This window comes from Carassius auratus, linkage group LG36F (assembly GCF_003368295.1).
Source record: "Carassius auratus strain Wakin linkage group LG36F, ASM336829v1, whole genome shotgun sequence".
In the NCBI taxonomy this organism is placed as follows: domain Eukaryota; kingdom Metazoa; phylum Chordata; class Actinopteri; order Cypriniformes; family Cyprinidae; genus Carassius; species Carassius auratus.
The window spans coordinates 415,001-440,316 of record NC_039295.1 but is presented as its reverse complement, the minus strand read 5'-3'; the positions used below and the strand labels follow the sequence as shown (position 1 = coordinate 440,316).

Sequence of the window (25,316 nt, the reverse complement as noted above, 5' to 3'; positions counted from 1 at the left end):
TGAAATCACATTAGAGCTGTCAGGGCTTGTCTGTGTCGGTCTGGATACACACCAGAGATAATAAACTGATGCTGTGATCTGCTCTGCTCCAGACATCGAGTCCAGCGCTGATTGGTCTTTAAAAATTGACATTTACACAACCTCATATTTTTAACAAAAACAAAGACTTGGTTCATCTTCAAAACAGTAGATAGTTTATGGCAGGAGTCAGTATTGTATTCCTGAGTGAATTTCCTCATCTCTGTAACTCTGAAGGTACGTGGCATACTGAAACTTGCCAGTTGTGCTCATAATAAACATGAATTATTCACATAATGCATTCTGCCATGCCCTGTTGTTTGGTCAGTCAGGTCCTGAGGTTATAAGTGCAGGTCTCTGTGATGCTCATAATGAGGAGATGTAATCAGATGTTTTCACAAAGGACGACTCAGAAGTCACGGCTGTGGTTTAAGAGCACTTTATTGATCATTGAGGCTACTTAAAAGTACAAAACAATGGCCTGCCAAAAGTTTGTTTAATTCCAAGGAGAAACAAGGCCAAGAAAGGAGGGTATAATACAGATGTACAGATCATGAAGTGTTTGAAAGTGTTGGTTTGTGTGGTGGTTCTCCTGGAAGCGCACATCACATATAAAGAGTGTCTGCTGGACTCGAGCGATGGATCTGGAGTCCGTTTGATCAGTCGTCTCAGTTCAGACTCAGTAGCCTTCAGAAATAATACACAAGTGGCTGTTACACTAACGCAGTGTTTTCATACAATAACTGTGTTCCTGCACTTTAACCTTTAACAGACAAACCTACAAACAAAAAAGATCAACTTTTTCTCAAAAAGAAAAAAAAAAGCATGATTACAATAAGGGAAATATTAAATAGCTACATATCATTAACAAATTAATTGTTCCTCAAAAAATACCTACGATTTTTTTCTCTGTACATTCGTTACGCACAGCGTAATGATGGTCTTATAGTTTCCTATATAAAAACTTTTTTTTGTTTTAAGTGATTTACCTACAGCGTGTAACACACAACCAGAAAGTGAGCGTGTCCTACCCAGTAAAGCGGTAGTGAAGTGTGTGTGTGTGTGTGTGTGTGTGTGAGAAACACACGCAGTAGAGCAGTCGCGAGTGTTTGAATCCAGGGCCGAAGGAATGTTAGGACGAGCGTCTCTAGCTAGAACAAGACCTGCACGCCGTTCCTATCGGAGGAATGTTTGTGATTCGGGACAGGCGGACCGTTTCCACAGCTGAACGCAGAATTAAGAAGAAGCGCACACGAATCTAGCTCGTGGTTTCCAGCAGATGGTCTGTCCATAGCTGCGAACGCTCTTGTTTCAGTCATGCAGCACGTGTGGATTAATAACAAGCTAAACCAACCGTTAATATACAGATGGCCTGTCCGGAGGCGGATTGCTCCTCTGTATCTGGCAGCTACCACAATGAAGAGTGAACAGAATATAATAATATGGAGTACAACTGTACCAGCAGTAAGTTTATCTAGGACTGTTACTGACAAAAATAAAATCAAATCTGAAGAAAAGGCTAAAAGTATTACGACTGAAATGTCTACATAATAATAGATACCAGCTATTTTAAAAACATGCACTTATAAGCACTAGTTTACCCTTAAACCTTTAGTCTACTCTACTGAAACCACAGTGCCATCCGAAACGAGAAGAATGCCCACATCTGTCAGCGCCGTCGAGAAGCCAGAGCCCAAGACACAGAGACAGGTTCTCTCTCCTGACCAGGTGTCCTGCCAAACATCTTCTGAACATCCCATCAACACTACACTCACACCGTCCATCAAGAGTGCACAGTCAGTCCAGGCCTTCCCTTACTAGTGGACACGACCGAGTGCGACGGGAGAAGGGCTTCTGGGTCAAAGGTTTGCATCAGCGGTTTCTTTGGTATCTGAGGCAAATGGTTCGATTATCTCAACAAAAAAAATAAAATAAAAAATTGTATGGGCATCCCATAACGCAACAGCCAAGCTAAAAGTATACTAGCATACTTACAAACAAGAGAAAGAGAATCAAAAGCACAACAGAGTTAAAGGAGCACCTCCTGGTCTTGCGTTCTTATGTACATAGCTATACGTCATGCATGTTTGAGAGTGAAGCGGGATGGGGGTCGCTGGTCCTCTTCTCAAGACACGAGGGACGGGGAGTGATTGTGATTGACCATGTGGCCGTTGGTGGAGGAGTCTGGGCTTTTGGCCTTGATCTGCAGCCACTTCTCACCCAGAGCCTTGGCGAAGTGGTCATCCACCGAGCCAGTGATGGACACAGAGTTTGTGACCGGCTCGGGCTCCTTGTAGTTCTTGCCCAGGCTGCGGCGGAAATGCTCCTCGATGACGGGGTCGCAGGCCGTGTTCGCTGAGGGACACAGAAACACTGATCAGTACAGAAGAGAGCTCCTACAGACAGCACTGTCCACAGTTAGGTCACAAGACTAGAACCAGCACTGCATGCTTTAACATCTGAAATCTAACAACTTGTCAGAAAACTGAACTGATTCAAGAAGGGAGAACAGTTTTGTTAAGCTTTCTATATGTTGGCTCTATAAAAAAAGTCAACCGACAGAACTGGAAAACATCAATGAATCCTTTCATTATAAATCTGACATCTTGTCTCTAAGTATATTTTCTACATTGAAACCATTAACATTTGCCTAGCAGAAAATCTTATACTGATGCACATATAGCAGATGGATAATGCAACTTTCAAAAAATTAACAAAATGTAAATGTTTCATAGTTTGACATTTGTTTGTGTTTTTTGGTTATATTTGAGAACAAAGACCTAAGTGAAAAAAAAAAAAAATCTAAATAAATAAAAAAAATTATACAGGTCAACCGATATTGGATTTTGCCGATACCGATAGTTAGGTTGGCTCACACTGGCCGATACCGATTAATTAACCGATAGTTTTTAAAATGGATACTGAACAAAAACTAAAATAGTGCTTTTTTTTTTGGCATACAAACGGGATTTTTTATTAAAATTAATTCCTTAAAAAAATAATGTTTGTTTCATAGTAGTAGGCTCTGTACATGCTACGGAACGATAGACTTCAAAACCGGACTTTTATTTTGCCGGTGTTCTGTGCATGTGATATGATGCTTCTGCTCAAATCAAACGGTCAGATGCTCACGAAGTGACTCTCAGAGCAGTTCTGGAGATGTTCATCATGTTTTTTTGTCCTCATTTAGCGAGACAGCAGAAGCTGAAATCACCGCAAGCGTCACGCGCTAAACTGTGAATTCTGTTTTTATGAATGGATTCTGAGATTCTGTCCGTGTGATCTGCATCGCGGGAAAACATAGGTCCCTACAATTATACCAGCACAATGTATACTCTCAAGCTTTAACTGCTTCTGTTATTGAGCACAAAAGTGATTATCTAATCAGAATAAACGAGCAGCGCTGAGTCTAGGAGAACTCACCGGTGTCACACACACTCCAGACGCATCTCGTTCAACTAGAGCAGCTCTAAAACGGTTTATTCATTCACCAAACAGACAAAAGTTTACTGCAAGAATGAATAATGAGGCAAAGATGAGTTTGAAGTTCAGTCTTTACAAAATGGAGCAAACAGAAACAGTGATCTATATTATAGCTCTATAAATGAAGTATACAGACTTTATAAGAGCCACAGAAAGACTAACGTTTCGATGAAATATAATTGTCTCTGATATAATGTAATTTAATGTTAAACTATGTGAATGGCGCAGCAATATTTTCTGTCTAAAGATCGCTCTTTTCAGTACAGCGTCACGTGTCTAAACAAGCAGCACGTGCTGTCAGTGATTCAGCCACTAGAGACCGCTCTTGCACTGCATGAAGAAAACAGATCCTTTTCAGCCGCTCCACAACAGACGGAACGCAGAAAACTATCGGCATGGATTTTTGCAGAAAACCGATTGTTCCAGCAATCAACTATCGGTGCCGATTAATCGGCAGAACCGATACATTGGTCGACCTCTAATAAATATATATATATATATGGGCTGCACGATATTGGGAAAAAATGACATTGCAATATTTTATTTTTCTGTGATATATATTGCGATATGAAATCTAATTTTTTTCTTACAAAAAAATGGGGTGAGCACACTTAAATTCTCATTTTAAATGATTTAAACATCAGAGTATTATTTAAATTTTAGGATATGGTTTGAATTGTTAACATTAACTAACATGAACTATATTTATCAATCTTTGTTTATCTTAGTTTATAAAAACACAGCTGTTCATTGTTTGGTAATGTTACTTCACAGTGCATTAACTATGTTAACAAATACTGTACAACTTTTGATTTCAACAATAAAGGCTATAGCCTAAATGTTGAAATTAACAATGTTGTAGAAGTGCAGTTTAATAAAAGTAAATGTTAAAAAATGTAGTTAAATAGTTTAATAAATAGAACATTATTGTAAAGTGTAAGTTTTTTTTATACACCAATTCAGACATCTCGTGAGTTCAGTGTTGGACAGGTCAGCTGTTTAAACCATTCATTAAATTCAATCGGTTCAAAGATATCATTAGTTCGCGAATCAGATGTGTACGGCACGCGTTGTGTGATTATCTCTGCAGTTTAGGATATCGCAAAAGATTTGACAACACAGAAAACATATCATCACTGGATAGTTTATTTTTTTTTTTTTGTTCGACAACATGTCAATTGATTTTGATTAATATGCGCGAGGGAGAAAGAGCAAGACAGCGCTCGTGTTGTTTGAAGATGATGAACGTGGGCGTGCGGCCGGGGCTCTCACGCTCTCTCTCTGCTCATTCTTATATGCGCCCTGTTAAACTGACAGGACTTAAAAACACATGCAAATGATAAACTTTCACTCTATGATGGTTAAGCTGTGCAATTAATCCGCGAATCACATTCGTCAAGTGCCGGGGAGCAGCTGCCCGTACAGTTAATGAATAACAGTTCAACTACGACAGCCTGCATCGCACATCCTGCAATGTGACTATCATGATTCGTACATCAAGATATCGATGCTTAAACGACACATCGTGCAGCCATAATATATATAAATAAAATAGTGTGGACATGTTTATTTCGTACAAATGAAAAGTATAGATTGTATTGAAAATCAATCTAAATATGTGATGATTCAAATCAACTGAGATCTAAATGAATCGTGATAAAAGATATTGTGAAATAAGCATTGTGATCGGTTAGATCCCTACTAAAAAGATCTTATGGTCCATAATTCAAGTTACGAAATGATTTAAAACCTTGATATTGAGGTGTTTAATCTCGACTAATGCTGACAACATTACAGTTTAATTGTAAAACCTAACAAATTTGACTGTACTCTGGAAATGGTCTGAACAATGTCACAATTGCTCCATTTCTTCTTCTGGTAATATGCTCACACACTAAATGTGCAACAACTGAACATGTAATAGCTCCCTCCACAGAGAACATGGCATCTTTATTAAGTGAATTCATTAGGGAAAGAGTAATTTGAGGAGTACTCACAGTTGGAGGCTCTGCGGTAGCTTGGAGTCAGGCCGGGTGAGCAGCCGTTGTGAGACACGGTGCAGTGTGTGAGGTTACAGTTACGGTTGTTCGCTGGGGCACACGTGATCACCGAGGGGCGATTCTGCACACACACACACACACACACACACACGTACAGGAGATGAGTGTCCAAAGAAACAAGAACAACTACTAACGAACAGGGCTTTGAGATGTCCCTACAATGTAGAGAGCTGCATTAATAAAGTCTCTGTTCTCGTCAGTGGACAGCTGAAATGAAACTGAAATGTAGCTCAATATGGTTTCAGGGCTGTTTCGCATAGAGAAGAGTTCAGATTCATACACAACTCTTGTTTAGATGAGTAACAAAGATTCTAAACATAAACACCAAGAAAAGGCCAAATGTACTTTAGCATATATTTAAATAAAATAAAGGTACAAAGCTTTCTGCTTCTTTAAAATTTACAATTATTTACTCAGCCTCATGTTTGTTGACTCATGCTGACATTTTTTCTGTGGAGCATAAAAATTGTGTTTTGAAGAATGCTGGTGACCAAACCGCTCTTACTGACTTCCATTACATAGACAACAACCACGAGAGGACAGAACAGAAAAAACAGCAATATTCAAAGAAATAACATTGTGTTGTGCAGAAGAAAGAGTCAGAAGTTTAAGAGCGTGTGAAGGCAGTGCTGGGGTTACCTGCTGGCGCTCGACGGGGCTCACAGTGGGAGAGATGCTGAGCGAGCGGCTGGTGTCCATGTGTTTGGTCAGTGCGAGGGGCTGGTCCATGGCCAGGCTGGGCATGTGGGTGTACAGGTGACCCCCGACCAGACTCATGCGCTCGATGGGGCTGCGGCTGCGATCCCGGGGGTCCTTGCGGTAGTCCCCATTGGCAGGCTTGCCTCTGCAACACAAACAAAGAAGGGATTGTCCTGAGGCCGTCCAGCAGCACAAACAACAGAGCTATGAAACAGCATTCAGCGTCCTGTCAGGAGCACACACCCCCCGCGAGCAGACAATGACTCCATAAGAGACGACAGAGTCTTACATTACACTTACATTCACAGTGCGGCTCGCCAGAGGGAAAAATAATAAAACATCTTGATTTCACAACTCACAAAAGTGTATTTTTTACAAAAAGCACCTAATGATTTATTTATGGTCCTCCACACGAGCGTGTGACATGCAGCTGGATCATTCTTTTCTCTTTACTATTATCTCTGGCATATTTTTAAAGAGGTAATGGTAATATTTCTATTCCAAATCAAGATTCCTTGATTTATAAGAAAGTAGATGATGGCAAAACATTAAATTGGATTTAACTGATCAAATCTGCTCCATACTCTCGGCTGTTTTAAAGCAAGTTTTGTTCTACGTCTCCAGCTCTGCATTAGCTCAAATGGCTCAGTACAAAAAGCCCTTTCCCACAACTGACCTCCTTTCCTGTTTTTCTTTTCCCCTTAGAAGAATAGACACATGCAGCACTACTCCACCCTTCCGGAGCGATCGGCTCCTGTTTCCAGCGAGGGCAAGAGCACTATTCACAAGACTTCATCTGTGCTCCACAGGAAGAGATCTCAATCCCCTTCACCGGGAACACAACAGAGCTCCGAGCAGGTATCTGAAGGAAATGCTTTCAGGACAGAAGTCGTGAGCTCAGTCTGGTGAGCGAGTGCTGGAGATGTCCGGATTGAAATCAGCAGTTACTTGGCAAAGTGAAGCACCTGCAGGTGAACGGTTACGTCTACCGGAAATGACTGTCCTCACAATAACTGATGGAGATCTGTCTCTGTCAGGAGCTGCTTTCACCGTGTACACAGCATCTACTGTCCTGAAGCTGAGATCTGATGCTGACCGCAGCACTGGAGGACTGAGAGGTTACACCCTGTGACATTAGGAACGTGTCAAACGATGGAGATGCTGCTGAAGATGTGACCGCTTTACATTACAAGAGAGAACAGAAACGCTGAGCTACTCAATAAAAACACCCACTTCCAAGTCTGACTCGTCTTGGAAATATCTTCATGCTTCTCAAGGTTAACATTTAACAAATTTTCTCAAGAAAACCCAGTCATTTGAATAGGAATCCATGTCACATCACTGCAGACCAACAGAAATAAATCTGCTGTTACATCATACACTGACACACATCTACACCATAATACAAGGACACACAGTTGTGTGTAGTTAGGCATCATATTAATAGCAGCAAGGTCAGATCTAGGTGGAGGAAGACCTGCTGAAAGCCTCTTCACACTAGATCCTTTGAAGAGATGTGTCAGCTCCTGCTCCTCTCTGATGGATCTCAACACTCCTGCTCCGAGAACAGAGCAGTTCAGCATCAGTGATCAAGACACGCATCACAGAACACATGTGCCATACAGGAACAAACCTATACAGAAGCAGACGCTTTATATGACCTTAGCATTTCCTCCTAAAAGCCAAAGGTCATCTTCAGAAAAGCCTGCTCCAATCTCCAGTGAAGGGATGTGAACTCTGCTAGACTCACTTCAGTCACAGATGAAGGCCAATAAAACCAGGGACGTTTTCTCATAATAGCGTTTCAGAGGCGTGCGGGAAAACCTCAGATCTTGGCAGGAAGATTTCTCTCTCATTTCTCCTTTAAGTCGCTGGAAGCTCGCCCACAGAGATACAGGAAACATCTGTGAGAGATCAGGGCGAGGAGGGCAGAAGCAGACCGTTCTCTGGAGATGTTCACTGCTCACTATCAGCCATATTTCTGACTGTCCTATTACAAATCAGCTCATTAATAACACAATACTGTTTATCTACGGTCACATTTATATTTCTTAACCAATTCATTAACTTCCCATTTGTAAATATTAAACGTGGTAAATGAAGCAACTAGAACGCTTTGGCTCAGGTTTTAAAGCAGTTTGAGAGTTGGACCCATAAGAGCCTGGATAACTTCAGACTTCACTGCTTTGACAAATTATAAGCCAAACACCAATGAGCCAGTCGTGTGTGTTTATATAAAAGTTAGCAGAAAAACATTATTTTATAAAGCCTAACCACGCTGGCACAGCCTGAGCATGACTCTGTGTTTGGCTGATCACGGATGCATGAGAAAGTTCCCAGCAGGAACACAAGACTCCCAAATCCACTTTCTACAGGAACACATCTACACAACCCCTCGATGTTGGGTGGAATCTAGGTGAACGCATTAATATACCCTGATCTACACAAAAGGGACTCTTATTTTGCCGAATCCGTCTCCGGTGGGAAAGGCCGGAGCAAGCTTCCAGAACACAGTGGGCTGACCGGATATAACAGACCCTTTGTGTTCAGCAGCAGTGACCCTGACGTCTCCCCGAGTCTCCAGCTGTACTAGCCTTAGGAGGATTGAATCACTGTCTGGTCTGGAGAAGACCAAGAGCTTAACATGTGGACAAACTCCTTCCAGATCAAAAACAAGCTTAGTGAGAATCATGAGTGCACTTCTGACAGCACACAGACGACAGACCATGATAGTGAGGAGAGAGAGAGAGAGAGAGAGAGAGAGAGAGAGAGAGAGAGCGAGAGAGAGCGAGCGAGAGCGAGAGAGCGAGAGAGAGAGAGAGAGAGAGAGAGCGAGAGAGAGAGAGAGAGAGAGCGAGAGAGAGAGCGAGAGAGAGAGAGAGCGAGAGAGAGAGAGAGGTTTAACAAGACTTTATTATTTACATAATACAATCATTATTCACAACATCAAATACTCGTTGATCAAATTAAAAAATTAAAAATTCAGAACCAACTGGCCCTCATGAATTTCACACAAAACATTTTTAAGACACCAAATATCATCAAAACAGCCCTCATTTTTTATAAGATTGTAATATACAAACTCTATGTTCAACCTTCCAGCTACAAGGTTCTTGAACATTAATTCAGCATCAGTACTAAGAAGATTCAGCCCTTCATTCTTTCTCGTCTTCCAAATTGCTAATTTCGCAGTGCCGATCAAGTAATTTAACAAACATGCTTTCCTTCTGATTAAGAATCTGTACATCACACCCCCAATAAACACTTCCTCTAACAATTTCTCATCAAATGCTTGAAACCATCTATCAAGAAGATTAAAAAGACCTTTCAACCTATTACATCTTAAAAACAAATGTTCCAAATCTTCTACAATTCCACAAAATCTACACTCCCCACCCACTGCCGGATTCAGGTGTGCCACGTGTCTGTCTGTAGCTATCGCCCCGTGAATAAGCCTCCACTGCAGATCAGCAGTGCGCTTCTCTATGGGAGGCTTATACAGGGCTCTCCACCTGTCCCTCAAAAGGAAGTCTGGCTTCAACAAACCTGGCCACCTGGAGGCTTTCTGTCCTTTAAGAGAGTCCTGGTGTAAAACTTTGACTGTGGAGTAATATATTGCTTTTTTGGATGCAGACTCAAAATATTCTAGCTGCGGGGTTTTAAAAGATAGAATTGACCCCACATCTTCATCTTCGTTTTCTGTCTTTATAAAATGAGAGATTTTAATTCCTGGGAGTTCCTGTTCATTCGTCATGTCCATCAAAGTTCCTCTCCCAATGTACTTTCTGTAACTGCTTGGTAAGGTACTGACAATCTCCTCCATCAACTTTTCTGTCAAGCGTGAAGATCTTAATCCAGTCAGTTCTTTAAGCTCCTCCAATGACTTCCATCCATCTCTATTCAAGAGGTGTCCCAGCTTGACAATGCCATTTCTCTGTAGGCATGCACTCACACTTACCGAAGACAAAAGTCTTATTTGAAACATTGAATTAAAAAACAACGGTTCCTCTAGAATCCAGCTCCCAGCTTCATCAAACTCTCTTTCAACTTTAAAAACAGTTCTCCATGAATGCAACACTGTCCGGTAAAACTGCGAAAGTTCAGACATGTTAATCTTCTCCAGGTTCATTAAAAATAAATGTTTATCCAATCCAAGACCGCCAGTTTTTTGAAGAAATGCCTTTGCTGTCTGAGACCACACCAAGTTCTTATGGTAGAGAAGTCTCTGTGCTGCTTGGATTCTGAAAGCACAGATTCTGCTCCTCACATCCACCAGACCTTGGCCTCCTTCTTCAACTGGAAGATATAGTGCTGCTGCACGAATCCAGTGTTCTCCACTCCAGAAGAAGTTCACAAAAGTCCTTTGAATCCTGCAGATCAGCTCATCAGGAGGCTCCAGTACCACGAGTTTATGCCACAGGATAGAGGCAGCCAGGTTGTTTACCACCAAAACTCTTCCTCTGTACGACAATTGTGGTAATAGACATTTCCATTTAGACAATCGAGCCTTCACCTTTTCTAGCATTCCCTCCCAATTTTTTCCTTTAAATGCTGTATTTCCTAAAAAAACACCTAAAAATTTTAACCCTTCTCTTACCCACATCAATCCACCCGGTAATTTTGGAGGTCCTGACCCTCCCCACTGACCAATAATAAGCCCTTCACTTTTCTCCCAGTTCAATTTTGCTGAAGATGCCCTCTCATATTTTCTAATAATTCCCGTTAAAATGTCAACATCATTTTGACTTGTGATAAAAACTGTGATATCATCCGCATAGGCAGAGACTGACACCCTACTATCACTATTTATACCAGGAAGTAAAATTCCATTCAGATCTCTCCTTATCCTACACAACAATGGCTCAATAGCCAGACTGTACAATTGTCCAGAGAGTGGGCAACCCTGCCTAATCCCCCTTGAGACCGGTATCGGTGCACTTAATCCTCCACCTGCTTTAACCATCACAAAAACATTTGAATACAACAACTTAATATAAGATATAAAATTATCTCCAAATCCAAATTGTTTTAAAACCTTAAGAAGATACACATGGTCAACCCGATCGAATGCTTTCTCTTGGTCTAAACAGAGAATACCCAGGTTTAAATGATTAAATTGGTTAAAATCAATTACATCCCTTAATAAAAAGAGATTGTCCATGATTGACCTTTTGGGAATGCAATACGTCTGATCATTTTGAACCAATAAATCTAAATAACACTTTAACCTATTTGCTAAACACTTTGACAGTATTTTGTAGTCCAAACATAATAGAGAAACTGGTCTCCAATTCTTTAGAAGACCTAGATTTCCTTTTTTTGGAAGCAAAGACAGTACAGCTCTCCGGCAGCTTATAGGAAGGGTTCCACTTTTGATGCTTTGAATGAGTACTTCATACAAATCTTGTCCTAATATATTCCAAAAAGCTTGGTAAAACTCAACCGGCAGTCCATCAATACCCGGAGAACGTCCTCTTGATAGCTGTTTCATTGCTTCTGTAATCTCCTGAAAAGTTATTTGACTGTCTAGTGATTTTCTCCCCTCTTCTTCCACCTGAGGTAAATCACTCAGCAAATCCGAAGCACTCTCAGTGTCACAGTTCTCAGCATCATACAAGTTTTTATAATAGTTAGCTGCCAGCTTCTTTATTTCCACCGGATCTGACGTTATAGTCCCATTATGCCGTTGAAGATGATATATTTGCTTTTGTTGTGAGCTTTTCTTTTCAAGGTTGAAAAAGAATGATGTAGGAGCGTCCATGTCTTTAATCGAACAGATTCTTGCCCTTACAATTGCTCCTTTCACCTGCTCCTGTAATAACGAGCCAAGTTCTTTCTTTTTCTTGTTCAACAGCTCACTCTGCCCAGTTCCATTATTATTAAAAATAGTACTTTCCATTCTTTGAATGTCTTTCTCCAAGCTTTCTACTGCAAACTTCACCCTTGATGTATTATATGAACTGTAATTTTGACAAAATATTCTTATATTTACTTTTCCAACATCCCACCACTGACACATGTTTTCAAAAGAATCTTTCTGCATTTTCCATCTATTCCAGAAAAGTTTAAAACTATCACAAAAAAACGCATCTTGTAATAATTTAACATTAAGATGCCAAAAATAATTCGGCTTTGTAATTGTTTTCATATTTAAATCAAATAAAACCAAGTGGTGATCTGAAAACCCAACAGGTAAAATAACAGCATTCATCACCTTATTATTCCATGCTTTATCAATATAAAATCTGTCTAGTCTTGCCCCACTAACCCTATTATCTGATGCTTTAACCCAAGTATACTGTCTAATCCCTACATTTCTATTCCTCCAAATATCAATCAAATTAAGCTCTTTTATTATTTTTAATAATACCACACTTGACTCATTATGAGGTTCCTCCCCATTCCTATCAATTATAAAATCAACAGTACAGTTCCAGTCCCCTCCAATGATAACACACACCTGATCTCCAATTTTTTGAATAGCATTTTTTAGTTTCATAAAAACCTCCACACGCTCAAGCCCAATATTTGGTGCATATACATTCACAAGCACAAACACAGTTCCCTTATATTCTATATGCACCAATAATACTCTTCCCTTTACAACTTCTTCTACAACTAAAATATTTACATTTATATTTTTTGAGAATAATATGGCTACACCAGAACTCAAATTTGTCCCATGGCTTAGCACACACTTTCCTTCCCACCATCTATCCCATTCCGACTCATTTTCTGTAGTAGAATGTGTCTCTTGTAAAAAAACAATATCCACCTTCTTAATTCTAAATAATTCTGACACCATTGCCAACTTATTTCCATCCCTACCCCCATTTATATTTAAGGAGCCTGCTCTCAAAAACTCCATAAAAAGAGAAAAAAATAAACAGGACAGAAAAAGAGTGAAAGGACAAAGAAAAGCTGACACCTTGTGTGTTTTAATCATTTTGTGAAGCGTTCGCCTTACTCTTTCTTAACTTTGTTAAGATCTTCCTTAACCGAAATCTTTTCTGCTTGCTAAGAACCTCATGACTAACGTTTCTTTGTAACAAAGTCACAGACACTATAAATTTCCTTATGTCTGGGAAGAAATCTTTGACTTCAACAGTCTTTCCAAAAGTTGCATCTAGAAAGTCATTTATTTCTTGCAGTGTATATGTGTCCTCCATGACTTGTGAACCAATATCTGAAATTTCAGAGACATTATCATCATCTCCCATTTCAGAACCAGTACACACTTCAACACTGTTAAATACTTCAGAATCATCAGTTTGAACCATTTCAACATTTATTTTTCCTTTGGTGACATCATCAGTCATCACACTACTTTCCTCCATTTTAGATACATCGTTTTGTCCATTAGAAATCTCCTTTTCCTCAATATCATCGTTCTGATCATTACTATCAATCAAATCAGCATTAACAACGTTCCTTTCCTCTATAACCTGAGATAATACTTTCTCATGACTTGTTTCCTCAGTATTACTCTGAACATGCTCATTTTGTTCCTGAACATCCTCAACAGCAGCACTATGTTCAGCTGCCTCTTCCTGTCTATCCTGGGCCTTATGAGGGCACGCAATCCGTTTATGATTTATATCCCCACACTCAAAGCATCTCATGCTGCCAGTGTTAGCGTAAACCATATACGTTTTTCCCTCGTGGCCAACTCTAAACGACACATCCAGCTCCGGTTGATTCAAAAACATAAACACTTGCCTCCTGAAAGACATAACGTGCTTCAAAGCTTCATTTCTGCATCTCAGTGGAATAGTTCTAATCCCACTCGCAAACTTTCCATATCTCGCTAACGCTCTTTCAATTTCATCATTATGAATGAAAGGGGGAACGTTAGACACTGTGATACGGGTCGTTGGCGTTACCAGCGGTGAAATGGTAAGAAAATCTCCACCTACCACAATTCCTTCACTTATCAGCCGATTTGCTAATCTCTCCTCCTTTACAAACACCACTACCGCCTTGTTCATCCTCGACGCCGAAGAAATGTTTTCGTATCCGATCATTTCTCCAACCACCAGTAACACATCCTCCACCGTCACGCCTTGAGCAGGCACACACCTGACGCCGTGACGGAGCGACACAGGTGACACCAGCACCTCCGCAGCCGCGGGGTGAGACGCCATCTCAATGCCGCTAAACTTTGTCTTTGCTTCTTTGTTCAAAAATTATTCCTTCTTCTAATAATCTATGTGCAGTAGAAAATAGAAATACGAAAAAAAAACCGAAAAAAAAAACTGTACTCCTCATGAAACCCTCACACACACCTCAAACGCCCCCAGCGTGCACCGAGAGAGAGAGAGAGAGAGAGGGAGAGAGAGAGAGAGCGAGAGCGAGAGAGAGAGAGAGAGAGAGAGCGAGAGAGAGAGAGAGAGAGAGAGAGCGAGAGAGAGAGCGAGAGAGAGGGAGAGAGAGGGAGAGAGAGAGAGAGAGAGCGAGAGAGAGAGAGAGAGCGAGAGAGAGGGAGAGAGAGAGAGAGAGAAAGAGAGAGAGAGCCGCTTCATTCCTTCTACAGAGAAACACCCCGATGGAAACCTGAGCCGCAGTGTCCGGTGTCACAGAACAGTCCTGAGCGCCTCCTTCACCTCCACCCCATGAGAATCACAACACCTCGGCCTGTACACGTACTGCTGCTCTTCAGAAACAGGAAACATTGAGCAAAGACTATCCCAAAACTCCAGGCCTGTGTGTACGAAGAGTTTTAAAGGGAAAAAAGATAATCTGGTATAAAAACATCTACACAAACCAATGTCTTCTGTTTGACCTTCAGCTTTAACTCAATTTTTAGTTTTTTTGTTTTTAAATACCAAAATGTAAAAGCTTTTATTTTTATTTAGACTAATTGTAAACAATTATATTTCACATGTTTGTTCCTGTTGAGGTTTACTAATGATTAAAAATAAAAAGTGTGTGAACTCAATGATACAAATGCTCATACAATCCAATCCAGTTGCACTAAACTAATTTTATAAATTGCATTAAAAAACCCTGAGCTAAAGCACAGTCTGAACGCTAACTAGTGAAATGGCAGATGAAGGGGATCTGGTGTAGAGGAGAGAAAGTGTTAATGTAGTGTTAGTTGTGAAAAGGGCACGAGCTGTTATGAAACTACAGTCTGCTGCAGAGCGGTTCAGATCCTGCTAGTGTTAAACCTTTCAACTGCAACGAGCTCTGATGAGGATCAAATAGTGTTTATGTGTCAGAGCGAGAGCATTGCAAAAGGAAATCTGTTCAAAGTTTAACAACAGCCGAACACAGATCAAATCCAGCTAGCTGTGCTGGTCCTAATCTACCCAACAGACTGCTCTGCTTGCACCGTGTGGCTGTTCCCCGCTGAAGAGCAGATCTGGTGTCCGAGCGCTGGAATGCTGGGAATGCTCTTCCACGAGGGCATGGCCAAACGGCCCATGTGCTCCGGCTCCCACTGCCAGAATCTCAGGAATTCCAGCCCTCGCTCTTCAGCACATTCCCAAGCATTCCCCACGTTCTCTCTGCAGGAACGCCGCCCGCTCTGCCCTAACTTCAGCAGAGTTCAAGGCTTTCTGAAAAGCACCTGCCTGCCACAGATTCGGTGGAGAGGACACAAGCTGCATCAGACACATGATGTTACTCAGATCCACTTACAACTGTGTGGCAAACAGCCGGCTCATCTTGGCCACATGCTCGTTGTTAGAGTCGATGTCGTCGTCTGCTTGGTCCCCGCTGTGCTTCCTCTTGCTGGGGCTGATGGGAGGAGGACCTGTCCTGTGATTGCTGACTGTAGAGGACAGAGACATGGCCGGCATTCTGGACTCTCCTCTGAGAGCAGCTTCACCTACAGCAAACACAAGAGAGAAGCATGAACACACTCGACTTCTGCTTCTACAGGCTGTGTGAGACTTCTTCTGATCTGCTGAACTGATGGCATAATGGACTGACAAACAAATCAAATACAAAGCTCAAAAGAATAGAACAGGAACAACTTGTCAACAACACTTGAGTTTAATAAAGTTAAAATCAGCTTCCCAACAGTTGGTCATTTAGCCAGGCTTCACTCATTTCCACCATCAAGCTTGCCTCTGGATAGTGTGTAGTTTGTGTCTTCAGAAGTCAGCTGGAGTGAATACTGTCTGAGGAACGTGTCCATGTGTGTCTTAAGCCTCGGGGTATATTTGTAGGAGTAGCCAAATAAAAACAGTATCAGTCAAAATTATTGATTTTTTTTATGCCAAAGATCATTAGGATATCTAGTAAATATTTAGTACATTTCCTTCTGTAAATATATCAAAACTTCATGTTTTAAAGATGATTTTCTCAATATTGTGATGTTTTTGCTCCCTCAGATTCCAGATGTATAATAGTTGTATCTCAGACAGATATTGTCCTCCGAACAAACCACACATCAATGGAGAGATGATTTATTAAGCTTCAGTTGATGTAGAAACCTCAGTTTCAGACTGGTTTTGTGGTCCAGGATCATACATATCAGTACGTGCTGAGAGCTGAGATCTATATCATTTAAAAACAAAGTAAAGATCAATGGATGACTGGTTTGGTGCTGACGTCCTTCTCTTGTAAGAACACTTGACTGAGCTCCACATCAGAGCAGAACAAGCATTAGTCTAAGCAGTAATGCAGCAGTACTGCACTGAAGCGTCATCACGACGCCGGCTGTAAGACTCCTCTCAGTACAGTACAGGGCACTCGGTGCATGTGCAGACGCTGTGTAGGAGTAAGGCTGGAAAATTACAACTGGCACGCTCTCTCCAATGGGACTTTCCACTTGGGATGAGGTTTACTAAGCCTGAGAAACTTTATAAGATTCATTTATTGAGCCAGACCTGGATTGCTGCACTGGAGCAGTTATTTAGAGAGTAAAATGATAAATAGAGATGGTAAAAAATAACCAGTCCAAGTGTCTCTCCCACACTCGAGCCTCATAAAACAATCCATGCACACATTTACTCGAGTAGAGCAATGATAGAGCTCAGAAGGTACTTCCCAAAACAAGCAGCCTATTTTCCTGACTGGCATGTTTCGGCTCGTCTGAGCGCGCTCCATGGCAACAGCGATGACATCACTGTTTTTGGCAGGGCTGGAGCTGCTAATAGAGAAAAGACTGCGGTGCACAGTAAACATGCACACGATCTGTGATGGTCTCCAGAGAGCTGAAAGTTACTGGCCATTCAATCGTTATCAGTGAGGAATCCTGTACAGAGAGAAACCGTGACACTACACTCATCCTGATCAAACAACTCATTCAGCTCGAACCAGCTCAGACTCCAGGACCTGAAACACACGGTCAGATAAGAACCGCTGCAGTGCATCGAGGAACAGGGCTGGGAAATGACAGCCTGTTGTTCAAGGGGTCATATGATGTGCTTACAACTGTTCCTTTCTCTTAGGAGTGTTACAAGCTCTTAGTGCATGAAGAAGATCTGTAAAGTTTAAGTATTTGCTTTTTAGTTTAAGTATTTGCTATTGATTGTTCAAATGCCGAGTTTTGCACATCGTGAGTGTGCATGTGTGTGTCCATGTGTGTTTGTGTGAGAGAGAGAGAGAGAGAGACGGTCACACAGTGGAGTCAGCGTCTTAACCGTCCGTGTCTTGTGTTCTGCAAACACATCCGAGCTTCATCACTGAGTGTCACATGACTCTGTTCCTCCTTCAGCTTGAACTGATGGGAAAACTAAGGACATTATTAACTGTCTTTACCTTTACTTTTAAAGATGAAGCTCGCGATTGTGGAAAGGGGCGTTACATTTCTGACGAGTGCTTGCGGTGTTTGGCCAATTAGGGCTGTCAAAATGGTTGAAAAACTAAATTCTAATTTGTAATTAACCGTATTTTTTTGGACTTATAAGTTGCACCTGAGTTTAAGTTGCATCAGTCCAAAAATACGTCATGACGAGAAAAAAAAAAAAAAAGTCACACTGGACTATAAGTCGCATTTATTTTGAACCAATAGAAAACATTACCGTATCCAGCCACGAGAGGGCGCTCTATGTCTTCAGTGTAGACTACAGGAGAACTGAGCAGCATAGAGCGCCCTCTAACGGCTGGAGACGGTAATGTGAACTCTATGATCATTTGTTTTAGTTCATTTCTCTTAGTTCATGTCAAATAAATTGATAAAAACACACCTGACTAGAAGTCGCAGGACCAGCCAAACTAAGATTAGAAATGTGACTTGTATATCTTATATATATATATAGACTTAAATATTATCCAAATTCAAATTATATTCAAATGTAAAATGCATAATTTCAGTTAGGGTGAAGAAAAGCTTTTGGCTTCTCTTCTGAGGGCACAAGACCCTGCACACGGACGGTGCACGTACAACAGCGCATACACGAGGTGAATGATGACAGAAGTGGTACTGTGAGTCCATCTTCTGAAATCTGTGCAGAAGAGGCTTGCTGTGTCCAAATTCAGGGTCTGCATCCTCCTTAGGATCCTTCCTACCCGGTTGAAGGAGGATGGGTCCTCCGACGACCGCAAAAACCGGAAGTCGGTGTTTGTGAATTTGGACAGCCTACCCTTCTTTCAGTTCCCTTCCTTAAAGGAACACTCCACCGTTTTTTGAAATAGGGCTTATTCACATTATTTCCTACATTTAGATAGGTGGGCAAATGCATTTTTGTGTCAGTGCATGCATTGTTTTAGTTTGACTGGGTCGGCGTTAGCTTAGCTTAGCACAATGAATGGAATCCTTTGTTGCCAGCTAGCATGGCCTGAGTAAAAGTGATCAAAAAAAAAAAAAAAAACCACCTAATTACTTCTTGTGGCCTGCGTATTCACAACGAGTACAAATAGCGATCCAGATTAACACTAGGCGATTTCCTAGGCAAATATTGACTTGGGACTATATTATGGGGAAGCACAGGCGAAGCACTGCTGCTTAGGCGAAGCACTGCTACTTCGGCGCAGAGATATCACGCAACACATGAAAACATCAACTCTATGTGAATACAGGTATAATATGGGTCGATCTATACATGCGTCATGATTAAAATAATCACTTACTCTGTGGACAGCTGTCCATTTGGTCCATTCGGCGTGGGGCGTTTTTTCCAGTTCACTTTGTCACACCGGAAAAAAAATCGAGTACTGCAGAATGGATCAGCGCCGTGAATTCCTCTGTAGATGTGACACAACTTCGGGCACGCTCATCTTGATATGACGTGTTGAGCCTGGTCATCAATGGCAAAAAAACATGTCCCACTCTCTACAGCACAGACACTCTATTTCCGTCGGCATAGATTGGCATATTCCCCCACATTCACACCACCAGTTCATGTTGGCTCTCATCCTCACGTCCTCAGGCTGTTGAGCGATCGCAACTAATACACGCGCATATAAATTTCACTCGCGGCTGGCTTGACGGTGTTTTTCTGAAGTGCGGCTGGCTTGACCGCAGTCTCCTACTGCCGTTCTATTTCCAAAGCACGCAGCTCGTCTTCTGTAAACTCTGGTTCAAATAGGTATGGTTCTGGTTCTTGACTGTCTGAGAAGTCACCCTCTTCGTCTCTCTCAAAATCAGCCATGTTCATCGCCATTCGTGTACTGTAAGGAAAATAGCCAGGCAGCTACTATTCACGCCGGTATGTTGACGGAAGTCGTGGGATTTCATGTGTTGCGTGATATCTCTGCGCCGAAGTAGCAGTGCTTCGCCTAAGCAGCAGTTCTTCGCCTGTGCTTCCCCATAATATAGTCCCAAGCCAATATCTGCCTAGGAAATCGCCTAGTGTTAATCTGGATCGCTATTTGTACTCGTTGTGAATACGCAGGCCACAAGAAGTAATTAGGTGGTTTTTTTTATTTTTTTGATCACTTTTACTCAGGCCATGCTAGCTGGCAACAAAGGATTCCATTCATTGTGCTAAGCTAAGCTAACGCTGACCCAGTCAAACTAAAACAATGCATGCACTGACACAAAAATGCATTTGCCCACCTATCTAAATGTAGGAAATAATGTGAATAAGCCCTATTTCAAAAAACGGTGGAGTGTTCCTTTAACCGTTGCTCATATCCTGTCGCCTAGCAACCTTGACAGCGCCAAGCAAGACGCCGGTGAAGAGCTCATCGTTCTCTCCCCGGAGCTTTATAAACACTTCTGTCTGCTCTTTCGTCCTTAGAAGCGTTAAAACAGCTTCAATCACTAACAAATAAGCTGTGTGTATGCACACAGGCAGTAAGGAAGTAGCTAGTTTACAAAAGTAAACGTTTTTTTTTTTACATATACACGTACACATGTAAAAAAAAAAAGCTTAACGCTAAAACAAAATGCCTAACTAGAAAACCACTGAAAATATATCTTTTTGAAAAGCCAGTTTTTAAAAAACATCGAAAATAATACTCCTCCCCCACTCCGCTACCGCTCGCTTCGTCCTGCCGAAAAGAATTATGGGATAGGTAGGACGCGAAAGGATCCATCACACCCATCCTTCGAATTCGGGGAAAAGGAGGACGCATTTGTGGGCCGCATTTGAAGGATCCTACGAATTTGGACAGCCTTCGTCGCGGCGCTGTGACGTAACATCCTTCAAATGCGTCCTCCGAAGGATGTAGACCCTGAATTTGGACACAGCCGCTGTGTGTGAGACGGAAGAGATCACGCAATGTGAAGCAAACTCAGGACGGGCCTTAAACCTGCCTCCTTAACCGACACCTAAAACTCAATGTGGATTTTTTTTTACAGCCCTACAGCCAATCACAATGCACTGGGTCAGCTGGCCAATCAGAGCAGACTGTGCTTGTCAGAAGGAGGGAGATTGAGAGAGACGGGGTATAAGAGGACCTACAATAATGTACAGTATCTGAAAAATTATGTTTGTTTTTTTTACATTAATGCATTCCAACATTGTCATACCAAATAAACAAAATAATGATCTTAAAAAACAAGCATCATAAACAAACATTAACAGGGCAAGTACTGTTACAGTACTGATGTGACCATGTGATCTTCATATTCTGTTGTTTGCTGCTTTTTGTTCATGTAAAATTAATCTCTAGAAAATAAATGCTAGTAGTTTTAATGGGTCAGACACTTATCCTTTCTAATTTAAAGTATTCTTGTCAGTTAACGGTTAATAATCTGTTAACGATTGTGGGTTGTTGATTAGGAGGAATAACTGAAATGAACATCCCTATTTCATATGAAGTGATAAGAGGAGGTCTTCAGTATTTACAGGTGAAAGCTGATGACTTCACTGTCATCCAGTTTAAACTACACCAACACAGAAGAGAAGAGTATACAAGAACAGTGATCCAAAAATGGCTATGAAACCTGAGAAACAATTACTGTCCATATAGTGCTCGAGTTACATTAATCAACTGTAATTCAACACAAGGTGTCTGCAGTTACTAGTTACAGTCTGTTCTGCACTGGAGCTACATTAATACTGAAAATAGCTTCAAACAGAGTCAAGTCACCTTTATTTATATAGTGCTTTTAACCATTTAGATTGTAAACACACATTTACAGTATTACAGGACATTTCCACACCAAAGCAGAACACTGTTGAGCCAAATTAATCTAGTTTTGCTCTGCATGGCAGCGTTACCGGATGCATAAGGCCTTAATGCTGACCAAAACTATGTTCAATTATAATTTCTGATCAAAGCTGAGTTTTCAGCATCATTACTAGAGTAAATAAACAGCTAAACAGATGTGCTGCTGAATATTTTTAGAAAATAGAAAATTAAAAAAAGTAACATTTATTTGAAATAGAAATCTTTTGCAACATAATCAGTTTTTAATTTGACTTTAATAATTTTAAGTTTCCTGGCTAGATAAAAATGTATAAGCAGTAGTTTTTAAATAATAATAACAATCATCATCATCATCATCATCTGACGGCAAATGTATCACCTGAGAATGGCAATTCATAATGCTCATGATTTGGTGAAACACAAAGACTGTATGCAACCTCTCAATCATCACAAACATCAGATCCATGTCAACCACTGAAGCTCCCTTCACAGATATTTTGGAAAACTTCTGGGAGAGCTGCATGCTTTCATTCATTCATACAGCCATGTTCTGCATTTCTCTCTCTCACACACACACAGGTCTGAGAGATCATGTACTACAGATACTCACTGTCCTCTTGTTAATAACTGCATCACAGCACAGCTGAACACTTCATGTTGCCATCTAATGTAATCTAATGTAACGGTGAGATTCACTCTCATCCAGAATGATTGTTATTTATTTTCTTCAATTTATTTCTGACTCCAGACAAGATCTCAGAGGACGCTCACGTTAAATGATTTGCTCTACTTGTTGAATTTCACACTTCAGTGAGTCTGTATCTTCTTAAAGCATGTTAAAAGCTCACAGTAACCTCTGCTGAGGACTAAAGGATCAGCTTAGAAGAGATGTAGCCCATGCTTGATCTACTGAAAGACTGTGATTATGAGAGAAAGTGATCAAAGTCTGCCCCCACTACTGGAGACTTCACACGTCAAGCCAGCACAGGATTGAGTTACAGATGTGAGACCACCTACATTCACACATCATCAAAATAACACACAACCTCTGATGCAAATGACACTTCAGCAACTTCTTGGCAAACACGCAGAAAAAGAAACAAACCCCTAATTTCATACTAGCAGAACAATGGTTCATTGCTTTAGCGTCTGAAATCTGATGTTCTGTGATAGAGCGCGCACACACACACACACACACACACACAGGTACGGCTTCAGCGGAGGGTCTTATCTTTCTGTAGCCAGCAGCTGTTTTTAGCTTTTGCTCAGCAGGACAGATGACAGTCAGTGTTTCAGACGTGCTTCACTTTGAGCTCCGCTGGTGAGCAGAACAATCCTGACACCTGCAATCACCACAAACACACTCGCCACCAATCACAAACCATAGCCAGACAACCACACGGCAGAAATATCCTTCAGACGAAGCACAGCGATCTGTATTTGTACAGTAGTTATGAAAAACTCTAATATACTATAATATAGACTTTTTTAGGGATTCCTTGGTGAATAAAGTAAAAAATTAACAGCATCTATTAAAAACTAATATTTTCTAATAAAAGACTTCACTACCATTTTTTAACAAAGTAACATATCCATGCTGAATCAAACTGTTACATATATACATATATTATTTTTTTAACTAAATGTATTAAAGTGTCATGTGAATTAAAGTGACACTGAAGATTGGAGTAATGATGATGGAAATTCAACTTTGATCACAGAAATAAGTTATATTTCAGCATATATTCACAAATAACTTTTTTTATTTTTTTATACTTATCTCAGTTTAACTTTTTTATTTTTACAAATATAATTTAATTTTTTTTTTTTTTTTTACTGATTACAAAACTTTAAATGGCAAATAATATATAGTCACGTTACTATTGAGATTACTGGTAATATTGCACTATTATAAGAAGTGCTTATTTTATTAATATTTCCGTTTTCACATTTACAAGTCAACATGGTGTGAAGTTAACTTCTAAAATTCATCCAATTTCCACAAGACAGCAAATTAATCAACTTTCAGTTTTATAGTCTTCTCAGCCGATGGTAAAGGAGTCCTCAGAATCACCACTGGTGTGAAGAACAATGAAGATAAAGATAAGAAAGCTCATCTGTGACCTTTGAAAGGCGGCGTTCATTCAGTTTCTGATAAAGCGTAAAGCAAACTTCAGGAAAGCGAGGTCTTTCACCAGATAACCGTGTCGTGCACGTTCTGCTCCCACCAAGTGATGCAGAAACAGCTATTTTAAAGAATGATGGAAGGCTCGCAGAAGCTGTAATAGATTAGCCATGTGCTCAGGAAATTCTCTGGCACACATTATAAATAGCTGAAGTGGCAGCCGTGCAACAGCGAGTAAAAACCGGCTGTGATTGTGTATTTCCATCCGCTGTCACCGGGTCACATGACCGGCTGATGGAGAGGAGAGTGTTCCAGAGGGTCAAAGCAGCCCGACATCCGCTCGAGGAGACACGCACGCACACACACACACACACACACACACGGCTGATGGAGGCTCTCCACACACTGTTTTGAAGAGTTATCTGGAAACACAGAGGAGTCACTGGCCAAGGAAGACGTAACCTCAGAGACATAAACAGACGGAGTATCATCACAGGTTTGAACCAAACATCAGAACAATACACACACACACACAAAAACACACCTGGAGTTGGGCCTAAAACTAAAACCAACCTGCATCTTTTTACAGAACAAACTATAATCTGAGTCATTAGAGTGAATGTCCTTTAGTAAATCACAACTCTGCTTCTGAAATCAGATGAAAAAGAGCTCTTCATCATACATTAGGTCCGGGTCTGCAGGACACCTCTCTTGACATGTGATGGCTTTCTACTGCATCTCTGGATCACAACAGATACACACACACACACACACACACACACACACACACACACACACACACACACACACACACACACACTTCTGAACACATCTACTGCATCTCTGGATCACAACAGATACACACACACACTTCTGAACACATCTACTGCATCTCTGGATCACAAAAGATACACACACACACTTCTGAACACATCTACTGCATCTCTGGATCACAACAGATTTACACACAAACACACACACACACACACACACACACACACTTCTGAACACATCTACTGCGGCTGCTTTAAATACTACTACCACCACTAAAATATTAAATATTATTAAACGTTTTATGACACTCGCTCTGCACTTTACAGCTTTTAATTCACATACAAGTGAATACAAGGCAGAAATATTAACATTAAAAACAATCTCAATGAATCAGTGTTTATCGTCGGTTCAGATGTAAAAGCCTCTTAAGTGCCATATTCTTCTAAGATGAGCATTTTTCTCAGGCTCCTAAGTGTAGCTTCAGTCATTTCACTTTAATGGCAATGAAAAGAACATTACTGAAGACTGAGAAAACAACGTTAAGTTATTGATCTAAACTCAGTTGTTTACCATTTCTTTTAAGGGTTAAACCATGTAAACACTTTCTGTATCCATTGGTCCATTTAAACATTCCCAGTGTGTTCACTCGTTAATGAAACGGAGCG

General features: G+C 40.8%; 1 protein-coding gene across 3 annotated transcripts in view; it reads right to left on the bottom strand.

Moving 5' to 3' along the window:
• Nucleotides 1-441: 441 nt before the first annotated feature.
• The window catches only part of LOC113068129 (transcription cofactor vestigial-like protein 4), a 39,875-nt gene continuing 15,000 nt past the window's right edge, over nucleotides 442-25,316 (bottom strand). For 2 of the 3 annotated variants that reach the window (XM_026240746.1, XM_026240748.1), the window contains 4 exons: nucleotides 15,903-16,092; nucleotides 6,201-6,405; nucleotides 5,499-5,622; nucleotides 442-2,373 (listed from right to left, as the gene is read on the bottom strand). In XM_026240746.1, coding sequence (XP_026096531.1) covers nucleotides 2,144-2,373; nucleotides 5,499-5,622; nucleotides 6,201-6,405; nucleotides 15,903-16,092 — 749 coding nt within the window. In that variant the 3' untranslated portion in view covers nucleotides 442-2,143. The remainder of the gene's footprint in view (nucleotides 2,374-5,498; nucleotides 5,623-6,200; nucleotides 6,406-15,902; nucleotides 16,093-25,316) is intronic. The other variant, XM_026240747.1, reaches the window with a different exon arrangement.